This window comes from Solanum verrucosum, unplaced genomic scaffold (assembly GCF_900185275.1).
Source record: "Solanum verrucosum unplaced genomic scaffold, falcon-dt-bn FXZP01000271.1, whole genome shotgun sequence".
NCBI lineage: Eukaryota > Viridiplantae > Streptophyta > Magnoliopsida > Solanales > Solanaceae > Solanum > Solanum verrucosum.
Genome location: NW_026019951.1, coordinates 1,711,474 through 1,736,021, shown reverse-complemented (window position 1 = coordinate 1,736,021; position 24,548 = coordinate 1,711,474). Strand labels below are relative to the sequence as shown.

Genomic DNA, 24,548 nt, shown 5'->3' with positions numbered 1-24,548 from the left:
TTGCATGTTATATTGGAAGGAGGATAGCTTACTTGATTCTTGCAAAATGGAAAATGAATAAACATACCGGGAAAACAAGGAATAAAAAGGGTAAAAAGATAGCCTCAAAGAGTTTGCGTTATTTTCCATTAAAGTCTAGGCTTCAAAGGTTGTTTATGTCTACAAAGACATAACAAACATGGCATAAGGATGAAAGAATTAATGATGGAATAATGAGGCACTCAGCTGATTCAATGGCATGGAAGCCATTCGATGAACATCACCCTTCATTTGCAACCGAACCCCATAATGTTCGACTTGGATTTACTAGTGATGGATTTCAGCCATTTCGCAATTCAAAAAGCTCACATAGCATTTGGCCCGTGGTTCTTATTCCTTATTACTTACCACCTTGGTTGTGTATGAAACAAGAAAATTTTATCTTGTCAATGCTTATTCCTGGTCCAAATGGTCCTGGAGATGCAATTGATACATATCTTCAACCTCTGATAGAGGAACTAAAGGAGTTGTGGGAAGTTGGTATTGAGACCTTTGATGCATCAACTAAACAAAATTTTAAGTTGAATGCTTCTTTGTTGTGGACTATCAATGATTTTCCAGCATATGAAAATTTATCAAGATGGAGTACAAAAGGAAAATTGGCATGTCCATCTTGTAATAAAGACACATCCTTAATTTGATTGACTAATTGTAAGAAACAGTGCTTTATAGGTCATCGACGTTACCTTCCCAAGGATCACAGATGGAGGAATGACAAAAAGTCATTTGATGATACAATAGAGAAAAGGCTCCCACAGAAAACATGTTCTGGAGTTGATATACTTAATCAAGTGCAAGATCTTGAGGGCAACCATTAACAAAGGATCCTAAGTAAAAGAGGAAGATATCACATGAAAAGCGAAAGGATAATTGGAACAAGAAAAGTATCTTTTTTGAACTTCCATATTGGAAATCTCTCTTGTTGCGACATAATTTGGATGTCATGCATATTGAGAAAAAATATATGCGATAATATTATAGGGACAATCATGAATGTCAAAGGAAAGACAAAGGACACAATTAACACTCGGTTAGACTTGAAGGAGATGAATATTAAGGCCAGAATTGCACCCTATCCAAAGAGAGGAGAAAGTTGAAGTTCCAACTGCGTGCTACACATTGTCGCCTGAAGATAAGCATAAGTTATGTCTTTCCTTGAAGAATTTAAAGGTCCCTGATGGGTTTTCATCTAATATTTCTCAATGTGTAAACTTGAAAGATCACAAGATATTTGGATTAAAAAGTCATTATTGTCATGTTCTTTTGCAACATATACTTCCTCTTGCTCTTCGTGGTATGCAGTCCAAACAAGTGTGTGAACGTGTTATTGAGTTATCAATTTTTTTTTGTGTTCATGGAGCAAAAGAATTGAGGATTGATGACTTGAAACATATTGAAGCACAAATTCCCATAATACTTTGCAAGTTAGAAAAGGTCTTCTTCCTTCTTTTTTTGATGTGATGGTGCACTTGCCAATTCATTTAGCAGGTGAACTTGAAATTGCTGGACCTATTCATTATCGGTGGATGTATCCTATTGAGCGATGGTTATATTTTTTGAAATCTCTCATTGGTAATAGGGCATGTCCAGAAGGTTCTATTGCAGAGGGCTACATTGCAAATGAATGCATGACCTTATGTTCAAGGTATCTGCATAAAATTGACACAAAATTCAATCGACCTGAAAGAAATTATGATGGGGGCTTAAAAACATCAAATGAGGGTTTATCTATATTTTGCCAACCTGGAAAAATTTTGGGAGCTAAAGTTTCATGTGAGCTTGAAGCTAATGTGTTGGAACAAGCACATATATACATTCTGAAGAATTGTGATGAAGTCATACCATATCTTGAGTATAGAGAGTTCTTTTATATCGTCTTACATTTCTTATTTCCTTTAGGGTGATATCGTTTCTACATGAAATTTATGGTTAACCTCAATTTTGTAGAGAGTTTGCACAAAATCATATAGATACTGCTCAAAACTTGTCAGATACAGAATGGGATCGAGAATTTATTGAATGGTTTAAAAATAGGTGAGAAATATATAAACAACAGATTCAATATCTTAACTCTTAACTAATCGTTCTAAAGTATTCAATGTTATCTTGTTTCTAGGTTGCACAATTGCATAAAACAGATAATAGTCATCTCATGGAAGATCTTCCCTCACTTTCACGTGGTCCTACTAAATATTCAACACATTCTAATGGCTACATTGTCAATGGATACAAATTTCATATAGAAGATCATGATCATTGTTAAGGACTCAAAATTGTGATGTTGTTGTAGTTGGCGAGAATGATAAATATAGTTGAGAATGTTGATTACTATGGAATTTTAACAGATGTGATTGAATTGCTATTTATCTCGAATAGAAGGGTGATTTTGTTTCGTTGTAACTGGTTTGATGTGTATGACAAAATAAAAGGAATTAAAAGAGATGAGTATGACTTTGTGAGTGTGAATCATAGTAGATTTTTGAAAACAAATGAGCCTTTTGTTTTAGCGAACCAAGCATCTCAAGTGTTTTATGCTAGTGATAATTCCAACAAAGGTTAGCATGTAGTGAGGAAGACTCAACCTCGTGATTCCTATGAGATGGGGAAACGAATGGATGATGAAGATGTTGTACTTGACTTAGAAAGTCCTTCACAAAAGAAACGAAAAACAACAGATCGATGAGGTTAAGTATCTTTTCTGAACTATAAGACATGATTATTTTTATTACTACATTGTGGCACTTGATTCTTGTTTGGGAGGAGGCGATCACGAGATTGATTTCTCCTTTTGATTCTTGATAATAACTTACTGTTAAAATTTTTATTCTTCATTACTTTGATTCTATCCTTTGCAGGTTCGATATGAAAACTAAAAATGAGTATGGATCAATTATGAAGAGTACTATTAGATACTCATTTGTTGCGCCTGGGGCAATTGGAAGAGGAAGAGGACGAGGGCTTAAATCTTTGACATCAAAAGGAAAATTTTCAACTAAGAGTTCATTATTTCAATCTAGTGATCTGGTTAAGAAATACATCCAAGAAGTTGAAACAAGTAAGCTTTTGAATGTATGTGGAGTTCTTTATTGCATATATATACATATCTTCTATCAATTTATCGATGAGTGTTACTTTTCTACAGGTGCTATTGAGAAGGGACGACAACAACAACTTACCAACGTCCCAATGTCTTCTAGTCATGAAAAGAGAGCAATAAATGAGAAGTCCAATATGTTTCTTGAGAAAGAGTATATGCAAGTTAATACTTCATTTCATCCAACTACCAAGCAAGCTAAGCAATACATCAATGATGTTGAAACAAGTATGTTTTTTCATGACTCGTGCTCTTGTTGCTAATTTTATCCATATTCCTTGTAATGTCAAGTCTCACGAGTTGAGGCCTTAATTTTTGTAGAATTAATTTACATTCAATACAATACTTTGTCAAATATTCACAGTGAAATTGAATTAAAATAAAAGTGATTTGTTTTCTGCAAGTGCTATTGGTAAGGGACGAGGAACTAGACATAAAAACTCCACCATGTCTTGTAGTCAAGTTCCTAATCCCTTTCGTTCATTTACTAATCAAGTAAAGACATGTACCGAAGAAGTCGAAACAAGTATTTTTTTAAAACTTCTGTTTCTTATCCCATATATAACAGAAAATAAACATCTAGATCTTTATGCTCATCTTTAGGAGTTTCTGAAAATGTTGTGAAATCTAGTCAAGGATTGCCATCCATCGATAAAAATACCCTGGTCCTTGAGAAAGAGAACACACAAGCCAAATCCCCTAGTTCTATTGATCAAGTTATGTAGCCTTCCCAAACAACTGAAACAGGTATGAAAATTTACGAATCGATGCACTATCTATCTGTAAAATTAAATTTTATTGCAACAGTTCTACTAAATTATACAATTATAGGATCATCTAATCCTAGAAAGGTAAAAAGAGTTCGAGGGAGAAACAAGTGTAAAGAAGTTGCATCACTTGAAGCTGGAAAGAGGTTGAAAGCAACATTTTACAATAATCGAACGGTTGGAACAAATAGAAACCTGTTTTCAAGGCACTTGGGAAAAGTTATTCGTGACTGTAATATGTGTCCACTGGGAGTATCATCGTGGAGTGAAATTAAGCAACATAAATTAGATCACATGTGGGCAGCTATTATGGTTCCAATTTTTAATTACATCATCATTGTCTTTATATTCTGGTTTTTTGTGTTGTCGGTTAATTATTACATAAATCTAATCAGCTAATCATAAAGATAAAACGAAGGATGTATACTAATAAGACTACACTAGTGAATTACAACCATTAATACATACTTTTGTATATTTGACCGACAATGTTCACTCTCCTTTTTTATTTAAACTCACTTTTTAATTATTGTAGGATAAATTTGAGAGTGTTGACTTGAATGATCATCGAGACCATATATTTGGATGGATGAATGAGTTATGGAACAAATGGAGAGGATACTTGCATGCTACTTATGTGAAAAATAAGCCAATCGTTCAGGCTCTGAAGAATATTCCAAAGGGAGTCGAAAAGAAGGAATGGGAGTGGTTAGTTAAGGAATATTTTTTTTCCGAAAGTTTTCAGGTATGCCTAGTGATCTAATAGTCTATATTTTCGAAGCATCCATTTTGCAACTCAACGTGATATTTAGATGTGAAACTTCTTTTTTAACTCTGTAATTTTCTTAGTTATTAAAGTTTAAAATCGAGCTAAGTTAAAGATGTATCATCATATTTAGCAAGCCTATTAGAGAGATTATTTATCAGAGGTATTATCGAAAAATTACATTCCTAAAGAAAATATTTAAGAAGTGCTATTTGACATGTTTTCTCTGTGATGTAAAGGGCGGAAAAGATGGCAATCTGCCAAATTTGGCAACTATTTTCTTCGAGACTCGTAAGAAAGATAACATGCTTGTTGAACCAGAAGTTATTGAAAAACATGTGCGTTTGGTAAATTCATATGTAAATTACTTAAAATTATTATGGGATCTGTTGAAAGTGTTGTGGACCTCAAACTCGTAGCCTTGTATTTGGCTTTGGTGGTGGCCAGTAAAGGCAAATGACATGAGATGTGGCACTTTTTCAAAGACTGAATTACTGTCTCAGGTAGAAATAAAAATCCTTGAATGATAGCTTGTCTACCTTAGAAGATGAATGAAAGAGGAAAATAAATTTTTGAATGAGAAAAACAAATCCTTGAATGATCGCTTGTCTACCTTAGAAGATGAGATGAAAGAAATAAGAAAAATGCAAGAATTCTTTGCTGCTCAACAATCTCATAACCCGCATATGACATCACCCATATCAACTGAATGACCACTGACTTCTTTTGCTGATCAAGTAACAATTTACCAAACTCTATTTGTGGATAGTTGTTTAAGCAGTTAGTGTATGGCTGAACTCTTATGAAACTAATGAAGAGAGGAATGAACATATAGCATATCCTTTTTGAAACTAGAAGACGATAGATTGATAATTGACATGGTTTCCATCAGCTTTTGTATTATTATTGATATGTCTATTTAAAGGAATTCTTCACTTGTGATTATCTTCTCTTAACTGGTGGTTTTTTGACATATTTGTGTTATGATCATGATACATATCAGGTTATTATTTGTTTGTTGGATTGATGATGGAAAACTGTATTGCTTTTTGGGATCTGTCATGAACAAGATACTGAAACTTTTCCCTGTGAAGTGGAAAATTTAATGTTTCAGCAGAATGATGACTAGTTCCGTTAAGTAGATTCTAGTAAAGATGCTGATTTGGTTGATAAAACAGGGAAAGAGGAACTTCTATATCCACTACAAGTAGCTGAGAGATAAAATTATTAGCAAGTTTAAAGTGCTCAATTTACAGAACTAACTCTGCATAGTTATACATCCATGATTTGAATTGCAACACCAGTATAGGTTCAATTCCGACAACAGTTGGTTTCCCACTTGTAGCTCTGCAGATAGGATTTGAATTTCAGGGAAAAGAGGCGTATTATACGTAGAGTTTTACTCCTGACATGAATCTTCCAATCGACAACTCTTCTCTTCATAAAAGCTATCAGAAAATTAAGTGAAAATGGTATACAGAAACTAGCCTTTAAGATATATTATCTCTGCGATGCCAATTTTCAAGTGTTGCAATGTTTTCTGTTTTATACACTGCTGGTCATAGGGGAGGTAAGCCTGTATTGAGTGATCATACACTAATGCACTCATATCAGCAAGGTCATCTATGAAATTGTAATGATATGAGATGTCGTAACTGATTTCTATGATTGCTGGGTTCAATTCCTTGAGTTTCTTCGCCTACAACGCACAAATTCCATCCATTGTATAACTTATTTACTCGTAATCCATGAAAGTGCGAGTTGCTCAGTTTTGAGATGTCTGTGTGAGAACAATAGTGCGACTGTTTGCCATTTTACGAATGAATAAGGATTGAGCTTGTATTTGCTGAAATTTTGAAGCAGCGAATTAGAAACTCTGTTTAGGCGGCTGTAGCGGTATCTTCGCCGGAAATAGAATTGTTTAAAAGATTACAACCTTCTTAATCTGTATTGTTTCCATTTTATACAAATACAATAGCATCCACACATCTTTTTCCTCTGTTTTTTTAGTTTTGTACAACTGTGTGCGCATGTTTTTTAATTTTCTGCAGAACTATACACAGTGAATTAATGTAGTCTACAGCTGTCTGGGATTTAATGCATTTATAATAAATGTAATCTGTAGTCATTTTATAAGACTTGGGATACAATATCAAAGTTTTCTTACTCAATTTTTCTTATATGTTCTTGCAGCTCGTTAATATTTTTGGATAATCCTTGGTGAATTTCGGTGTACTTTTGTGAAGATTGAAGCTACAAGTCAAGATGCAAGTATAGAAGATGCACAAGACTATTATTATTTTTCTTGAGATATTGTTAATTTGCTAACCGTTTTTTTGTTAAACAAATATTGAAACTTAACACCATGGGATGTTTACCTTTATTTTTTATTTTATATCAGCCTTTTGTATGGAGATTTGCCGTAGAAATCTTATATTTATTGATGAAATTTATATTATTTTAGTGAAATGAAGTTCCAGAAGTACTGATAATCAGTTAGAGACCAAAAATTTTGCTCGTCTCTAAAATATCATCTAAGACGAGATAGTTTCTTGTCTCTAAAAGTTTCATCTAGGATTAGACAACCTCTTGTCCCTAAAATATCATCTAGGACGAGGTGTTTCTAGTCGCGAGAACAATCTAAAACGACGTGGTTGCTCATCAAGAAAAAGTAATCTAGGACGAGATAGTTGCTCGTCCCTAAAGAGCAATCTAGGGCAAGTTCGTTGCTAGTCCCTAAAGGGATTTAATGACGAGAAAATGACTAGTTTTCAAAGAAGAAAATCCTCTATTTGGGATGAGATATACAATCTTCAAAGTATTTTGGCGACTAGCAGTAATCCCGTCTCTAAACTCATTCAGCGACCAGTGAAAAGAACTCGTCCCAATTGACCTTTAGTGAAGAAGCATTCTAGGACGGGTGGCGACCAGCATTTTCCCGTCTCAATAGACTATTTGGGACCAGATTTGAATTTTTTAGGACCATATTTCCCTTCCTTAGAGGCTGTTTTTCTTGTAGTGTATGGGAGATAATGTAACGACTCGGAAAATGATAGGTTAAACTAGAGCCTAACGTGTGTGTGTTTGAGTTTGGTATGAGGTTTAATGTTGTGTTATGTTGTCCCTAACTTTGGTTTATGAGTCAACATCAAGGCATGTGTTAGACTCCGTAGTTGAAAAACCCTTTTGATGATTGATTAAGGGTTGCAAGGGCTTGTGCCAAGCCAAGGGGGTGAAGCCTAAGCTAAAGGCCAAGGCTGCAAAACCATGGCTAAGAACTGCCTCATGACCACGGACCACTTCTCACAGTCAGTGGTCTTGACCACGGTCCGTAGAAGTGGCTATGAAGGTCACTTGGTGGCATGGCAAGCAAGGCAACTTGGCCAAGCTACTGCCCAAGTTCCACAAACCACTTCGCGGACAGTGGTCTTGACCACGGCCCGTAGAAGTGGCCGTGAAGATTACTTGGCCATGTGGAGGTTTAGCAAGGTCGAGGGAGCTACTTCCTAGGGACCGCGGGCCGTGGTCCCCCTTCAGGGTCTGTACAAGTGACCTTGGTCACTGACGGGGCTGTCTAACTGAGGGTGTTTTTGGTAAATTCTTATTTAAGTTGTATTGATGTGGGGTCGTTCTGAATAGATATTATATATATAGTTTTAAGTCTTTAAACACCTATTTCCCCTCATTAATCAAAAGACCCAAATCAAAACCCCAAAGTTCTTCTTCTCTCAATATTTCTCTTTGTAACTCAAGAAAGAAGAAGAAGTGGGAGCTAGGGTTTGGAGTCAAGTCTTTCTTCATCAAATTTCTTGGGGAATCTTAGTAAAGGTATGGTGATCCTTCATCTAGGGTTAGTTATCACCCTAGAGTCAATTTCGAATAAGTTTTCAAAGTTTCAAAGTTCATGAAAAATCAAGGGTTTTACTCAATCTCATGGGTTCTTTCTCCAAATAAATTCAAATGGTTTCTATTGTCATATATTGATTGTATTGATGTTTAATTGATGATTTTACTCCATGGACCCATGATTCTTCTCAATTCTAATTTATGATTTATGAAGTGGGTTAGTTTGATTATGAATGGGTGATGGTGGATTTGTGCTTAGATTGATGTAGATTATTGAATTGTATCATTATCTATACTTAATTATGGTGAATTGTTGGTGAATTGAGGACTTGTGGTTATAGCCTTGGAAGGGTAAGTTTGACCTAATTACTTATTGTAGTAGAATTGTGTTAGTGATGTTGATCCACTTGAAAGGTGGAGGTGTTTAATTTCTTTGTATATTGTGATCATGGCCTCAAAGGCATAGTTTAATGAATTAAAGTATTATCATGATATCGTACTTGTGAATGGAATGTTAAGGATTTCTATAGTGAATGTTGAATCTAGAATTGGTAGACTCATGCATCATTTTCTTGAATAATGAATGTGTCTTGACTTGATGAATAAAAATCGATAGGCTATGACATTCCTTTCATATATGAGTGATGAATGTTTATTGACTTGATAGTTATGAATTGATGGGCTTTAGGCATTCTTTTCATACGTGATCTAATGTAATGAAGACTCTAGAATCAATAAGCTAGTGGCATTCCTTTCTTAATGAGTCAATGTACCATGAATCGATAGGCTAGTGGCATTCCTTTCATGCGTATAAGCATGTAATGAAGGACCATGATTCGATTCTTATGGCATTCTTTTCATGAGAACCCTAGAGCTATCGTTGAATGTACAAAATAGGGTTCATGCTGAAATATAGACATGAACAAATCAACTCTACGATCTCAATAACAACATAGAAACTCAATGATTAGGAATATAGTTTTTAAAAGAAACATGAACTCAAGAACTAAAAATCAACTTATCTCATGTATACTAAAATCTAGGGAAAGAATCCCAGATTACTCTTTTACTGATCTAAAAATAGATGTAGTGTGTTAGGATGAACTAGTCCACCACTATGATAGCCTTACATACCTAGAAGAACAAGGTTCTTGAAGAATCTTCATTAGAAGTCTTGAAACCCAATCTTGAAAGTAAGCAATCAATAAAACCTTTCTTGAGATTCTTGAATTAGTTTCTTGAAATCTCTATGACCAAGAATTATGATTTTCATTATTGATTCATAATTGTATGAAGGATTTTTAGTTGGAATAATGAAATTCTTGGAGAGAGATTTACATTGAAGAAGAATCTTGAAAAAGATTGAAATAATCTTGACAAAGATTGAGAGAATATTTAATGGAGACTTCAACTTTGATTTTTTTCTTAGGGTTTTCTGTTGGATTTAAGAGAAAAGGGAATGATGGATCAAAAGATGAAAATCTAATTGGTTTGAGGCTTATATTAGTCAAGAAATTCCCAACTCTAACCTCAAGAACTCAACAAGAACTTCATTATCAAAGAATGAAGCACTAAACCTCAAGAACTCATCGAGATTATCAACATACTCAATCTCATAGATGAAATTCGTAAAATAAACTCTTGATTGGCGTGTTGGCAAACAAACCCAACACAATTGGAACACCCCGGAAGTTAGTAGGCTTAACTAGAGCTTTTCGTAAGGGTTAAAGTGGTAAAATTTGCTTCTCTTACTTAGAATGAAGGGTTTAGGGGTTTAACGTCAAGGTACGACCTCCCCAAGGACCAACCAAGGGTCCTTGAGGAGGACCTAAGATAAGGCCCAAAAAGCTGTAAAAAAAATAACAGGGCTTACGGATGGACACCCACGAATAGTGGGTGGACCCACGCCCTGTAGGTGGGGATCATGGGTCGAGGCTTGGCCTCCCCTGGTCCTCCCACTCTCTGAACAAAAGCACGAATTACCAGAACAGGGAGTGACCCCACCCACGCAGTCATCATTATTTCCTTGGAAAAGACGTGCCTCGCCTTGGTGTGGGCTAGGCAGAGGCTCCGACATTACCCTCAAGGCCTATTCCCTTCTCCTGTTGACAAGGATGGATCCAAATATCTCTTTGAAAAGCCGGCACTCACTTGCCATCCACACATTGAGGGGGATTAGGATTAATTAACTAACTAAGTAAGGTTGTTTAATATTATTTAAGACACCTGTAAAGACTTAATAAGACCCCTAAACTAAACAAACTAACTCATTTTCAGAAGACCCAAATCAAAAGCTCTCTCCTCCAAAATTTCTCTTACTAGAAAACACCATTGAAGAAGAAGAAGAACTAGGAGACAAAGGCTCAAGAACTCACATTTCCCCTTCAATTTCATGTGGAAATCTCCTTGAAGGTATGGTAGTGTTGATTTATGGATACCTTTCTTCCATAAAGCCCTTCAAAACTCTATTTGTCAAAGTTCAACTTCTCCAAGAACCTAGGGTTTTCAATCTATGGCATGGATTCACTTGCAAAACAATTTCAAGGTGTTTATTGTTTTATATTATTATCAATGATTAGGAATATAATTTTTAAAAGAATACCAGATTACTCTTTTACCGATCTAAAAATAGATGTAGTGTGTTAGGATGAACTAGTCCACCACTATGATAGCCTTACATACCTAGAAGAGCAAGGTTCTTGAAGAATCTTGATTAGAAGTCTTGAAACCCAATCTTGAAAGTAAGCAATCAATAAAACCTTTCTTGAGATTCTTCAATTAGTTTCTCGAAATCTCTATGACCAAGAATTATGATTTTCATTATTGATTCATAATTGTATGAAGGATTTTTAGTTGGAAATAATGAAATTCTTGGAGAGAGATTTACATTGAAGAAGAATCTTGAAAAAGATTGAAATAATCTTGACAAAGATTGAGAGAATATTTAATGCAGACTTCTACTTTGATTTTTTCTTAGGGTTTTTCTGTTAGATTTGAGAGAGAAGGGATTGATGGATCAAAAGAGTAGGCTTAACTAGAGCTTTTCGTAAGGGTTAAAGTGGTAAAATTTGCTTTTCTTACTTAGAATGAAGGGTTTAGGAGTTTAACGTCAAGGTACGACCTCCCCAAGGACCAACCAAGGGTCCTTGAGGAGGACCCTAACCTTGTACCCAAACCCACGCCCCACCAGTACAGGCCATGGGGCCAGTCCACTCCCCGTCGGTGGTGGCCGTGGAGGGGGCCTGTGAGCTACCCATTCTCGGTTAATCTTAGAATAGTTTACGTAATTCCTTTTTAAGTTAATAGTAAGTGAGGTCATTTTTTATAGTTTTAATATACCTATATAAGCCTCTTTAAGTCATTACCCAACCCATTCACCTCATAAAATCCTACAAACCCAAATCAATAACCAATATTGCCCAAATATTCTCTCTCTAGAACTCCAAGGAAGAATAAGAAAAAAGTGGAAGCTAGGGTTGAATAATCAAGCTTTTCTCCTCAAATTTGTGGTAATTCTTCATCAAGGTATGGTAGCTCTTCATCCATGGATGTAATTCATCCATGGAGCCCCTCCTGAACCCCCGATTTCTAAGCTAGAAATCCCAAAAGTTAGGGTTTTTCTTCAATCCCATGGGTTCCTTTCAAAACGTTTTTAATCATTTAATTATGATGTATTATGTATTAATTGATGATTTCCTATGTCTTGTAAGTTGAAATCCCTCAAGAAACCATGAAACCCCATATTACTCAATTATGTTGTGATGTGGGTTGTTGATTATAGAAGTATGTCAAGTGATTATGCTTGTAGTAATTGAACTAATTGAATTATGATATTACCCATGTCTGATGTAGTAATTATAGATGTGTTGATTGAATGTGATCTATGGTCCTGGAAGGGCAAAGCATAAGAATTATACATGATTATGAGATTTATGTATGTGCTTTAAGAATACTTTGAAAATGAAGTTTCCATGACTATGACAATGATGTAATGTTGATTGAAAGGCTATTCTCAATTATACAGTTATGAATGATGATGACATGTTGTGAATAGTTTTCTCACAATATGACGATTCGTAGGATGATAGGCTATTCTCACCTATTGGATCAATGAGCTATCCTATGAATGATGTTGGATTGAGTGTTTATACATGACCATACAAATGAAATCAAGTAATTATATGATAAGTACTACATGGAGAATAACGCTTAGCACCGAGTGGATATTGATGAGATGGAAGCACTCACGTGAGTTGTGGCGGGGTATCAAGTAGCAACCTCCTTGTCCCATAACTATGTGCCCGCATAGGACCTTAGCTAGTGGATTCCACCTAAGCTATGTTAACGGTTCTACCTTAAGCAAGTAGACTAACTCTTTCCGGCATGGGAGACACAGGATTCCATGATTTTCTCACATGGACTATGTCGGTTAAGGTTTATCCTGACAATAAATGATTATGAACTATTTGTCCTCATAAAGCTCTACTTAGTGTGGGTGGGGGTATGGGACTTCATTCATGCATTGCACACGTAGGCTTTGAGATTTGTTATGGTGTGTTCCTCTTATGTCATGAAGGTTTATGAATTGATGTATGCATAAAGTGGATCATGCTATGAGTTGCTTTCCTTGATATGAGTTACTAAAGATAAATGTTTTCTTGCCTATGAGCATTAAACTAAGGATGAGATCAAGGAACGATAAGTATATTATGGTGGCCTAAAAGTGGTACTTAGTATAGATGGGATTATGAGATCTTATCTCTGCATTGCAAAAGTATAACTTAGGGTTACTTATGAAATAGTTCTATTATGATATGAAGATCTAAGTATTTCACTATATGTATGAACTATGCCTTATGATTCTTAATGGTTACATTATGTCTATGATGTATTTTATGCTTATGATTATGTTGTTATCCTTTATGGTATGGTGATCTATACATGAGTTATGTTTTTGACTGACGTTTTCCAACTGTTTCTATGATGATGTTCAAAATTGGCATATAGCATAGTTTCAACTAAAATGTCCCTTTTTGCATGTTTCAAAGTTTTATTGCATGACTATCATACTTAGTCCATTTTGTACTAACCCATATTTTCTACATTTTTCTAAAACTGTAGGCTTCGGTTCTTGAGGTGATCTTCTATTGGTTAAAGGTTGGATCGACTATTCTCCTAGCTAGTGGTGAGGCCTCAATGATTCGAGGACGAATGGGTCATTTTTAGTTTCTTTCTAGTATTTCATTTTTGAACTATGTTGTAAGGGGTATGTCCCTATTTTTGATTCAAGGATTGTAATAGATGGACTATTGAAAAAAGTCTAGACTTCCGCTTTGCTTTTATGAAGAAAAAACTTTTAATACATGAAATGAGTTTAGTATTTATTGTTCTATACTTATGTTATGAGATGCTAACATGGTACCTTTTAGGGTTCTATGTGCCTTGTTACATCTAGGGGTACCCCTTGATCGTGACAAACATTGTAATCAGAGCACAAGGTTTAAAATGATTCTAGGATGATGTCTCATAAGCTACGTCTAGTAGAGTCTTGCTCATAGTGTGAAGCGTTCCACATTTATGAATGAGAGGCTACAAGATTAGGAAATTACACTTCTTTCATTACTCTTAAGTCGTGCTGTAGATTTTTAACTCAATAAATTCCCTCTCCTAATCCATCCCTTGTGTCTTAAGGATATGAATACACGAAGGGCTAAGGCTAGAAGAATGGAGGGTGACAATGTGAATGAGGAGGATCCTCAAGGTAACCAAGCTTCTCTGTCTCCGATTATGTCGAATGCGGAGGTTAGGTCGTCTTTCCAAATATTGGCCCAAGCTATGACAACTCAAGCCCCAGTCATGACGACCTAAGCCAATAAAGAGGTGATTGTTCCCATGAACCCTAACATGAATTCGGCGGCTTCGAGAGTGAAAGATTTTACTAGAATAAACCCCCCCCACCCCAAATTTCATGTCTCCAAACTGGAGCAGGACCCTCAAGAATTTGTGGATGAGGTTTACAAGGTACTAGATATTATGGGGGTGATTTCCGTAGAAAAAGCGGAGCTGTCCGCTTATCAATTGAAAAGTGTTGCTCAAGTATGGTATAAATAATGGAAGAACAATAGGCCGGTAGGGGCAGGTCCCATAGAGTTGGAAGTGTTTAAATCAGCATTTCTGGATAGCTTCTTTCCCCGAGAGTTGAGATAAACTAATTTTGAAGAGGTCATTAAACTTCATCAAGGAAGCATGAGCGTGAAAGAGTATGCACTAAAGTTCTCTCAATTTTCCAAGTATACCCCAACTTTGGTGATGAATTCAAGGGATGAGATGAGTTCGTTCTTGACAGGTGTGTCCAAATTGTTAAGAAAAGAATGTCGTACGGCAATGCTCCATGATAATATGAATATCTCACATCTTATGGTGTATGCCCAACAAATGGAGGATGCGAAACTCCAAGAAAAAGGATACAGAGGTGATGAGAGCTAGAATCGGTGATGGGAACTTCTCCAATGCTAGGTCCGATGAACGAGGTCAACCAAGGTTTAAGCAAAGGTCAACCAAGGTTTAAGCAAAGGTTCTCCAACCAAAGCTCCTCTAATGCATCCCCTAGAGTCATCAAGGATATGGTATCTAACCCTAAATCTCAAAGAGGAAATGGAGGTGGGTCTTCTCTTGAAAGATCTACATGTGTCATGTGTGGAAAGTAACATGATGTTAAGTTCCTAGCCAGCACGAATGGTTGCTTTAGTTGAGTAAAGAGTCGTGACAAGATGAGAGATTTCCCGATGCTTATGGCTAAAGGAAGAGAAGCCAATCAAGCTTCTCCTAGTGAACCAGATCATAATGCTCCAAAGTATGTTCGCTTCTATGCACTCCGGTCTAGAAAGGACCAAGAAGGCTCTACGGATGAAGGCACCGATATGTTGATAGTTCAATATAGATGTAAATGTTTTATTAGATTTTGATGCTACTTATTAGACTTTTATGTTATCCTTGGAAAGGATGGTTACCATTTGATTAGACCTCTAGCGGTTTTAGAACCCGGTAAGAATATTATGAATTTTGGTTATGTTTGGTGTTCTTTGAAAGAAGTGGTACTTGAGGATTTCAGTAGGGGCTTCCTCCCGGGGGAGATTCTAGCTTGAGACAAAGAGTTCCTTTTTGGCTTGTTTTATATTTTGGAATCATGTGTGTTTTAGAAATTTCCGTTATCTCCTTATGTTATGCATATTCTTGAGAAAGTTCATGATTAGTAAGAAAATGGAATTTCATGATTTATATGCTCCTCATGTTGTTGTGCATTTATTATGAGTTGCCTATATGCTTCCTGAGATGAATTGTCGAACATTCTTTAGTATGCTTTTGAGAGTAATTGCATAGTTGGCTTCATGTTATTAATTTGAGCATGCTTTAGGTTGGAGAAGGTAGTTCCTCCTATGAATATGTGAAATGTTGAGTTTTCGTGCGTAATGGTTTGTTAGATGTAGTTCCTACTTACTTCTGTTGCATAGAGTATATTGAGATAGAGTTGATGTTTCCCCTTTTGAACTGTGCATTATTTTAATGTTGCATGCATGATGGGCTGCTAGTCTCGAATCTTGAATTCCGTAAGGTGTCTAGATCGTCATTCGAGGAAGAATGTTCCCAAGGGGGAGATAATGTAACATCCCGAAAACTAGTAGGCTTAACTAGAACTTGTCGCAAAGGTTAGGGTCGTAAAATTTGCTTCTCATACTTAGAATGAAGTGTTAGGGCTTTAACATTAAGGTACGACCCCCACAAGAACTAACCAAGGGTCCTTGAGGAGGACCCAAACCTTGTACCCAAATTGAGCCCAAGACCTTGACCTATGGAAGGACCAACATCCCGTGGGTGGGTCCACGCCTTGTGGTCTGGTCTCGTGGTTCAAGGGACAAGATTAGGATCTGTAGACCCAACCCATGCCCCATCACTATGGGTCGTGGGTCAGTCCACGCCCCGTAAGTGGTGGCTTATGGAGGGGGACTGTGAGATGTCCCATTCTCGGTTAATCTAGGGGTAGTTTAGGTAATTACTTTTTACGTTAATGTTAGGTGAGGTCATTTTTTTTAAGTCATTAACCAACCATTCACCTCATAACATCCCAAAAACCTAAATCAATAACCAACTTTCCCAAAAAATATTCTCTCTCTAGAACTCCAAGAAAGAAGAACAAAAAAGTGGAAGCTAGGGTTGAAGAATCAAGCGTTTCTCCTCAAATTTGTGTGAATTCTTCATCAAGGTATGGATAGAATTCATCCATGGATATAATTCATCCATGTAGCCCCTCCTAAACCCCCAATTTCAAAGCTAGAATTCCCAAAAGATAGGGTTTGTCTTCAATACCATGGGTTCCTTTCAAAAACATTTCTAATGATTGAATTATATCAATCCAAGCTTGAACACTAGGAGAAGCAACTTCAACAACCGGGACCTACAATTATAGAAAATGTAGAAAATAAGGGTTAGTACAAAAATGCACCAAGTATGATAGCCATGCATAAAATCATTGAGTACAAAAATGCACCAAGTATGATAGCCATGCATAAAATCATTGAAAAGATCCAAAAAGGGACATTTCAGTTGAAAGCATGCACTTTATCAAGTTTAAAAGTCATCATGCACATTAGTGTACAACATAAGTGAAACCATCACATAAGTAACCCTAAGCTATACTTGTGCAATGCATAGATAAGATCCCATAATCCTATCTAATACTAAGTACCACTTTAGGCCACCATAATTATGCTTACCATAACTTGGTCCTCATCATAGACAATACTTATAGACAAGGATACCTTCATATTCATAAATTCATGTCAAAGAATGTCACTCCTAGCAACAATCCACACTAAGCATACACAATTCATGTATACTCATAGCATACAAGAATCACACCACAACACCTCTCAAAGTCTACTTGTGCACGCATGAATGAAGTCCCATACCCCCACTCACATTAAGTAGAATTTCTTGAGAAGTCATAAGTCATCGTTGATGTTCATGTTCTTGTCATAGTTCATATTCTTATCATGTTGGGAAATATAGCCTTAACCGACATAGACCATGTGAGCTACATGGAATCCGATATCATGCCCCCACACCAAAAAGAGGTGTCCTACTTGCCTAAGGTAGAACTCATGATTGATAGCCTAGGTGGATCCACTAGCTAAAGACCTATGTGGGCACATAGTTACGGGATAAGGAGATTAATTCTAGAAACCCGAACTAACTGACGTATAAGGTTTCCATCTCATGAGAAAACTGTTTTGGGAACCCAGACTAACTGACGTAAAAGGTACCATTTGGAAATTCAGACTAACTGATGTAAAATCTTTCATCTCATTTTCATATTCACTCGGTGTTAAACATAATTGCCTTTTATTAATGTTTATCCTTTACTTAGGCTCATGTTAATGGAAGAATGCCCTGGGACTCAAACCAACAAGGTATCATTATAGCTAATAGATACAATAGGTGAGAATATTCTTTCAAACATAGAATCATTATTATGTGAGAAAACCTTTCACATCATGAGAATAGCCTTTCAATCAACACAACAAGATCATCATAGTCATGGATAGTCCATGCATAATCATGTGTAATGGTATAGGGGAGAATAACCTTTCACTCAATACCACAATTACAACATAGTTATAGAATCTTCATTCTCAAAGTAAATTTTAAAGAACATGCATAATTCTTATATTCATGTACATTTCTCATAACTTGCTCTTCAAGAATCATGAATCACATTCCACCCAACACCTACAATTTATACATTAAATATGGGTAACAACATATTTCAATTAATTCAATCAATCTAAACAAGATCTATTTACATGCTTCTATAATCAATCACTCACATTACAAGATCACAATTTAGCAATATGAGGAATTCATGGGTTCTTCGGAAAATTACACCATAAATCAATGTTAAATCATCAATTCAATCATAACCCAACATAATTCAACAATTGAAAACGTTTTTGAAAGGAACCATGATGTGAGTAGAAAACCCTAACTTTTGGGGAAGTTGTAAGATTTGACATCTAATGTTGAAGGGACTCTATGGGGAAGTTGATAGCATCCAAGGAAGCTCTACTCCATTGAAGGACAAGGATGACGCTTTAGAAACTCCAAGGAGGCCCATAACAAGATCTCAAACCAAGGAGTTCAATGATAAGCTCAATGGGCTTCAATCGCTGATCCAAAGGTTTCTTATTGGGGAAGAAGAGCTCAAGCCCAAGGGAGAGGAATTGTCCAAATGCTACAATTATTTGGTGGCCCAAATTCAAGCCCAAGATGAGGAATTTTAAGGTCCAATTTCGTGCAAAAAAGGTCAAGAAGAGTCCAAGAATCAGCCACAACAAGAGTTGCTTTCTGCCCAAGTTTTGAGAGAAGACTAGTCAAACTTTCCAAGATTGTCAAGATTCTTTTCCTAGTTGGGATTTACCTTATTTATTTATTTATATATAGGTTATTAATATTTTCCTTAGTCTATTTATGGTCTCCTAAGTACCATTTAATGCTTTCCTAGAAGTACTAAATTTGTTCCTAGTTAGGTTACTTTATTTCCTTTCTAGAGTAGGATTCCTTGTAATTGTTTTTTTTAGGGTTTGGCTTCTTGGACGTTTTTCCCTTCTCCTATATATAGGAGTCCTTTTCATTCATTAAAGACAATTTAGATTGATATTAAGAATATTTGAGAGAGTTCTTTGAACCTTTGTGACTTGTTCTTTGAGAATTTATCTTTAAACCTTTACTAGTTTCATAGTTTAAGGTATAAAGTAACTTCTTCTTGTGATATCTTTGGTTTCTTTTTGGTATTCTTTAGAAGGTGATTAGTTTCTACATACTAATTATTGTCTTTAGTTACTCATAAAGCGGTCAAGATCCGAATCTATCGTTTTGATTCGTTTTCTCAAGTAAAGGCGTTAGATTTCTTCCATAAATCTATACGTTGTTACTTGGATCTTTTCAAGGCCTTAGAACATCTAATCTTTGGAAATTCGTGGATCTTTCCTTCGAATTTCCCATATCTTTATTTAGTTTTTTTTGTTTCTTTTCTTTGTGCTTCCGCATTCTAATATTTAATTCTCTATTTGTGATCTCCCTTAACCTTGTTGTTATCAAGTGGTATCAGAGCGGTTCTATCAAGATTCCGTTCTTGATAAATCTTGGGATTTCTTCTTAGAGCAACAACAAAAAAAAAAAAAAAAAAATAAAAAATAAAATTATTACAGTTGCGTGAACAGAAAAAAAAAAGTTATAACTTGCTCTCAAAGAAATCTGATTACTTGTCCTCCAAGAAATTTGATTACTTGATACCCAAGAAAGCTTATTACTTGCTATTCAAGAAATCTTATTACTTGCTCTCCAAGTAAACTTATTACTTGCACTCCAAGTTTTGCATTAATTTGTTTCCAAGCAAGAAGGTAGCAAGAAGAGGGGATTCTAGACCTTTAAGAATAAGAGGAATTTTTTTTTTTTCTTGTTCTTATAATTCTAAAATAAGTCCCTTTTTATTCGCGTTTTGTTTCAACTAAATCCTACTTGTTCTAGGACTAGTTCTTTACTTTCTTTTGTACCCCAAGATTCCATACTTTATTACTACGAACTTGATACACGTTTTGGTTTAATTATAAATCTACAAAGTATTCTCGTTCAAAGGTGATTTTTTGTGGAAAAAGGCAAGTGTGGGTGAGTTTAAAAGAGGGTAAAAGCCATATTAAAAGTGTGATACTTGATCATTTATTCTTTTTTTTTTTTAGATGTCTAATTCAGGTGGTGATGAGGAAAGGGCTCGTTTAGAAACCGAGGTCAAAGGAAGGAACGACTTCACCCTTCAAGCTATGCACCAACAATTTGAGAGATGGACCCTTCAATTTCAAGAGATGAGGGATATGATTATCGAGCAGAATGACACCATAGCTGCAATTAGGAGGGAGAATAATGTTGTACCCCCAAATAATGTTAGACCCCAAGTTAGAAGGAATGTACCCCATATCCCTTTTGTAAATCCTGAATATGATAATGATGATTTTGATGTTGAATTTAATCTAGAAAGAAGAGATAGGAGGGGACAAAGAGGTAGAGTAGAAGATGATAATATAAATAGTATAAAGATGAAGATGCCATCTTTCAAGGGGACAAGGGATCCAGACTTGTACCTTGATTGGGAGAGACGAGTTGAAGCCATCTTTGATTGCCATAACTACTCTGAGGGTAAGAAAGTTAAACTTGCTATTGTTGAGTTTTCTGATTATGCTGCTTCTTGGTGGAAAAAGCTTGCTAGGGACAGATTGCAAGAGGAGCTACCACCTATTGCTACGTGGGCAGAGATGAAGAGGGTAATGAGGAAGCGATTTATTCCATCATACTTCCAAAGAGATCTACAATCTCGCCTTCAACGCTTGAAGCAAGGCTCCATGTCGGTGGATGAGTACTTCAAAAGCATGGATATGGCTATGATCCAAGCTAACTGCATGGAGGAAGAAGAGGCTACAATAGCTAGATTTTTAAATGGTTTAAATACAGAAATAGCTAATGTAGTAGAGATACAACAATATGTAACTTTAGATGAGTTAGTTGATTTGTCTGTAAAAGTTGAAAAACAAATTGAGAAAAAGCAGCAAAATAACTCATGGAGAAGTCGACCAAACACTATCTCTAAGAAGCCATGGTCAACTCAAGAGGGGAAAGCTCCTTCCAAACCTCAAGATGATAGAGGTAAAGGTAAGGTTGAGGAGGGAGGTAAAACCTTTAATCCTAAATCTTCTAAACCTTCAAGTTCTATTCAATGTCACAAATGTCATGGAAGGGGGCATATGATGCATGAATGTCCAAGTAGAAGAAACATCCTACTTAGAGAGAATGGAGAATATGAGAGTGAAAAAAGTGAGGGGGAAGAAGAAGAGGGAGAAGGTGTAAGTGAGGAAGATGATTTGGAACTGCCTAATGATGGTATAATTGGGGTGGTTAGGAGAATTATGACTATCAATTTGGGTAGTGTTGATGAAGGGCAGAGAGAGAATTTGTTTCATACTAGGTGTGGGATAAAAGGGAAGACTTATTCTATGATTATTGATGGGGGAAGTTGTGCAAATGTGGTGAGTTCATACTTGGTGGATAAACTAGGAATTGCATGCATGAAGCGCTCTACCCCATATAGGCTCCAATGGTTGAATGATTGTGGAGAAGTAAAAGTAAACAAACAATGCATGATTTCATTCAATGTTGGTAGGTATGAAGATGAGATTCTTTGTGATGTAGTTCCAATGCAAGCATGTCATGTTTTACTTGGCCGACCTTGGCAGTATGATAGGGATACTACTCATCATGGGAGAAAGAATAGGTATAGTCTTCTGCATAATGGTAAGAAGTATACTCTTGCACCATTATCTCCTTCTCAAGTGTTTGAAGATCAAAAACGATTGAGGGAAACAATGGGAAAACAAAAGGGAGAGGTAAAAAGTGAGCTTGAGGGAAAAGAAAAAGGCCAAGAGATAGAAAAAAAGAGAGATGGCCGAGAGAAAGAGAGAGAGGGCAGCGATCTAAGTAAAGAGGTAAAAGAGGGTGTGAGTAAAAAAATAAAATGTTTTGGTGAGAGGAAAGAGGCTAAGGAAAAGAAAAATGAGAGCCTTTATATAAAAGCCAAAGAGTGTTTGAATGCTAGGAGAGAGGGACTGCCCATAATACTACTTACTTACAAAGAAGTATTGATTAATTTTGAACAACTAACTCCTTCTTTGCCAAATAGTGTTTCTTCTCTTTTGCAGAATTTTGAAGATGTTTTTCCTGATGACACTCCAAAGGGATTGCCACCTTTGAGAGGGATTGAGCACCAAATAGACTTTGTGCCTGGGTCTCAACTTCCTAATAGGCCTGCCTATAGGAGCAATCCTGAAGAGACCAAAGAATTACAACGGCAAGTTGAAGAATTGCTTGTAAAGGGATTTGTTCGAGAGAGTATGAGCCCATGCTCTGTTCCAGTCCTATTGGTCCCCAAAAAGGATGGAACATGGAGGATGTGTGTAGATTGTCGAGCCATCAACAAGATAACGGTAAAGTATCGCCATCCTATCCCTCGTCTTGATGACATGTTGGACCAACTGTATGGTTCCAAAATCTTTTCTAAAATTGATCTAAAGAGTGGTTACCATCAGATTCGTATGAATCCTGGAGATGAATGGAAAACTGCTTTTAAGACCAAATATGGACTTTATGAGTGGTTAGTTATGCCCTTTGGCTTGACTAATGCACCAAGCACTTTTATGAGACTAATGAATCATGTTTTTAAAGATTTCCATGGAAAATTTATTGTGGTGTATTTTGATGACATCTTGATCTTTTCTCAAAATCTGGATGAACACCTAGAGCACTTAAAACAAGTTTTTGAAGTTCTTAGAAATCAGCGCTTATTTGCTAATCTCAAAAAGTGTACTTTCTGTGTGGATCGTGTGGTTTTCTTAGGGTTTGTGGTCAGTTCTAAGGGAGTTGAAGTAGATGATGAGAAAATCAAGGCAATAAAAGAATGGCCTAAACCTAATAGTGTAACTGAAGTTAGGAGTTTTCATGGACTTGCTAGTTTTTATAGGAGGTTTGTGCGAGACTTTAGCACCATTGCTGCTCCTTTAACTGAAGTTATAAAAAAAGATAAGGTTTTTACATGGGGAAAGGAACAAGATGATGCATTTAACTTGCTGAAGGATAAATTGTGTTCTGCGCCTCTTTTGCAATTGCCTGATTTTTCTAAGTCTTTTGAAGTTGAGTGTGATGCCTCTGGTAAGGGCATAGGTGCAGTTTTGATGCAAGACTCCAAGCCAATTGCCTACTTTAGTGAAAAGCTAAGTGGAGCAACATTGAACTACTCAACTTATGATAAAGAGCTATATGCCTTGGTGAGGGCGTTAGCTACATGGCAGCACTACTTGTGGCCTCGAGAATTTGTGGTCAAGACTGATCATGAGTCATTAAAATACTTGAAGAGCCAAGGTAAACTTAGTCGTAGGCATGCTAAATGGGTAGAGTTTATTGAAACTTTTCCTTATGTAATTGCTTACAAACAAGGAAAGGAGAATGTGGTTGCTGATGCACTCTCAAGAAGGTATGTTTTGATCTCTACTCTTACTTCAAAGTTATTGGGTTTTGACCAAATCAAGTTCCTCTATGCTAATGATTCTGATTTTGGTGAGATTTTTGCTGAATGTAAGTTAGGTCCTTTTGAGAAATTTAATCTTCAAGATGAATTTCTATTCAAGGAAAATAAATTATGTGTTCCTAACTGCTCGTTGCGTGAACTATTTGTTAGGGAAGCACATTGTGGAGGGCTAATGGGACATTTTGGTGTACCCAAAACACTGGAAATACTTTCTGAACATTTTTATTGGCCTAGCATGAGAAAGGATGTTGAAAAAGTGTGTTCTTATTGTCTTGAATGTAAACAGGCTAAGTCTAGAACATTGTCGCATGGTCTTTATACTCCTTTACCTGTTTCTAATTCCCCTTGGATTGATATTTCTATGGATTTCATATTGGGGCTGCCAAGGACTAAGTATGGTAAGGATAGTATATTTGTGGTAGTAGATAGATTTTCTAAAATGGCTCGTTTTATCCCATGTAAAAAGACTAATGATGCATCTCATGTGGCTGACTTGTTTGTAAAGGAAGTGGTTAAATTGCATGGAATACCTAGAACTATTGTTAGCGATAGGGATGCCAAGTTCTTAAGTCACTTTTGGAGAATTCTTTGGGGAAAGTTGGGAACTAAATTGCTATTTTCTACATCTTGTCACCCACAAACGGACGGGCAAACGGAAGTGGTTAATAGAACTTTAGGGAACATGTTGAGGGCTATTTTGAAAGGAAAGTTGACTTCTTGGGAAGATTACTTACCTATTGTAGAATTTGCTTATAATAGGACCTTCCATTCTTCTACTGGTAAGACTCCTTTTGAAGTTGTATATGGATTCAACCCCCTTACCCCCCTTGATTTATTGCCTTTGCCTACTAATGA

At 36.2% G+C, this 24,548-nt stretch overlaps 1 protein-coding gene across 1 annotated transcript in view; it reads left to right on the top strand.

Moving 5' to 3' along the window:
* The first annotated feature begins 212 nt into the window (after positions 1-212).
* The window catches only part of LOC125814082 (uncharacterized), a 34,705-nt gene continuing 10,369 nt past the window's right edge, over positions 213-24,548 (top strand). The window contains exons 1-11 of the mRNA XM_049493531.1: positions 213-654; positions 1,528-1,684; positions 2,895-3,094; positions 3,182-3,361; positions 3,965-4,077; positions 4,436-4,645; positions 4,906-5,013; positions 20,755-21,857; positions 22,308-22,564; positions 23,006-23,643; positions 23,761-24,539. Coding sequence (XP_049349488.1) covers positions 213-654; positions 1,528-1,684; positions 2,895-3,094; positions 3,182-3,361; positions 3,965-4,077; positions 4,436-4,645; positions 4,906-5,013; positions 20,755-21,857; positions 22,308-22,564; positions 23,006-23,643; positions 23,761-24,539 — 4,187 coding nt within the window. The remainder of the gene's footprint in view (positions 655-1,527; positions 1,685-2,894; positions 3,095-3,181; positions 3,362-3,964; positions 4,078-4,435; positions 4,646-4,905; positions 5,014-20,754; positions 21,858-22,307; positions 22,565-23,005; positions 23,644-23,760; positions 24,540-24,548) is intronic.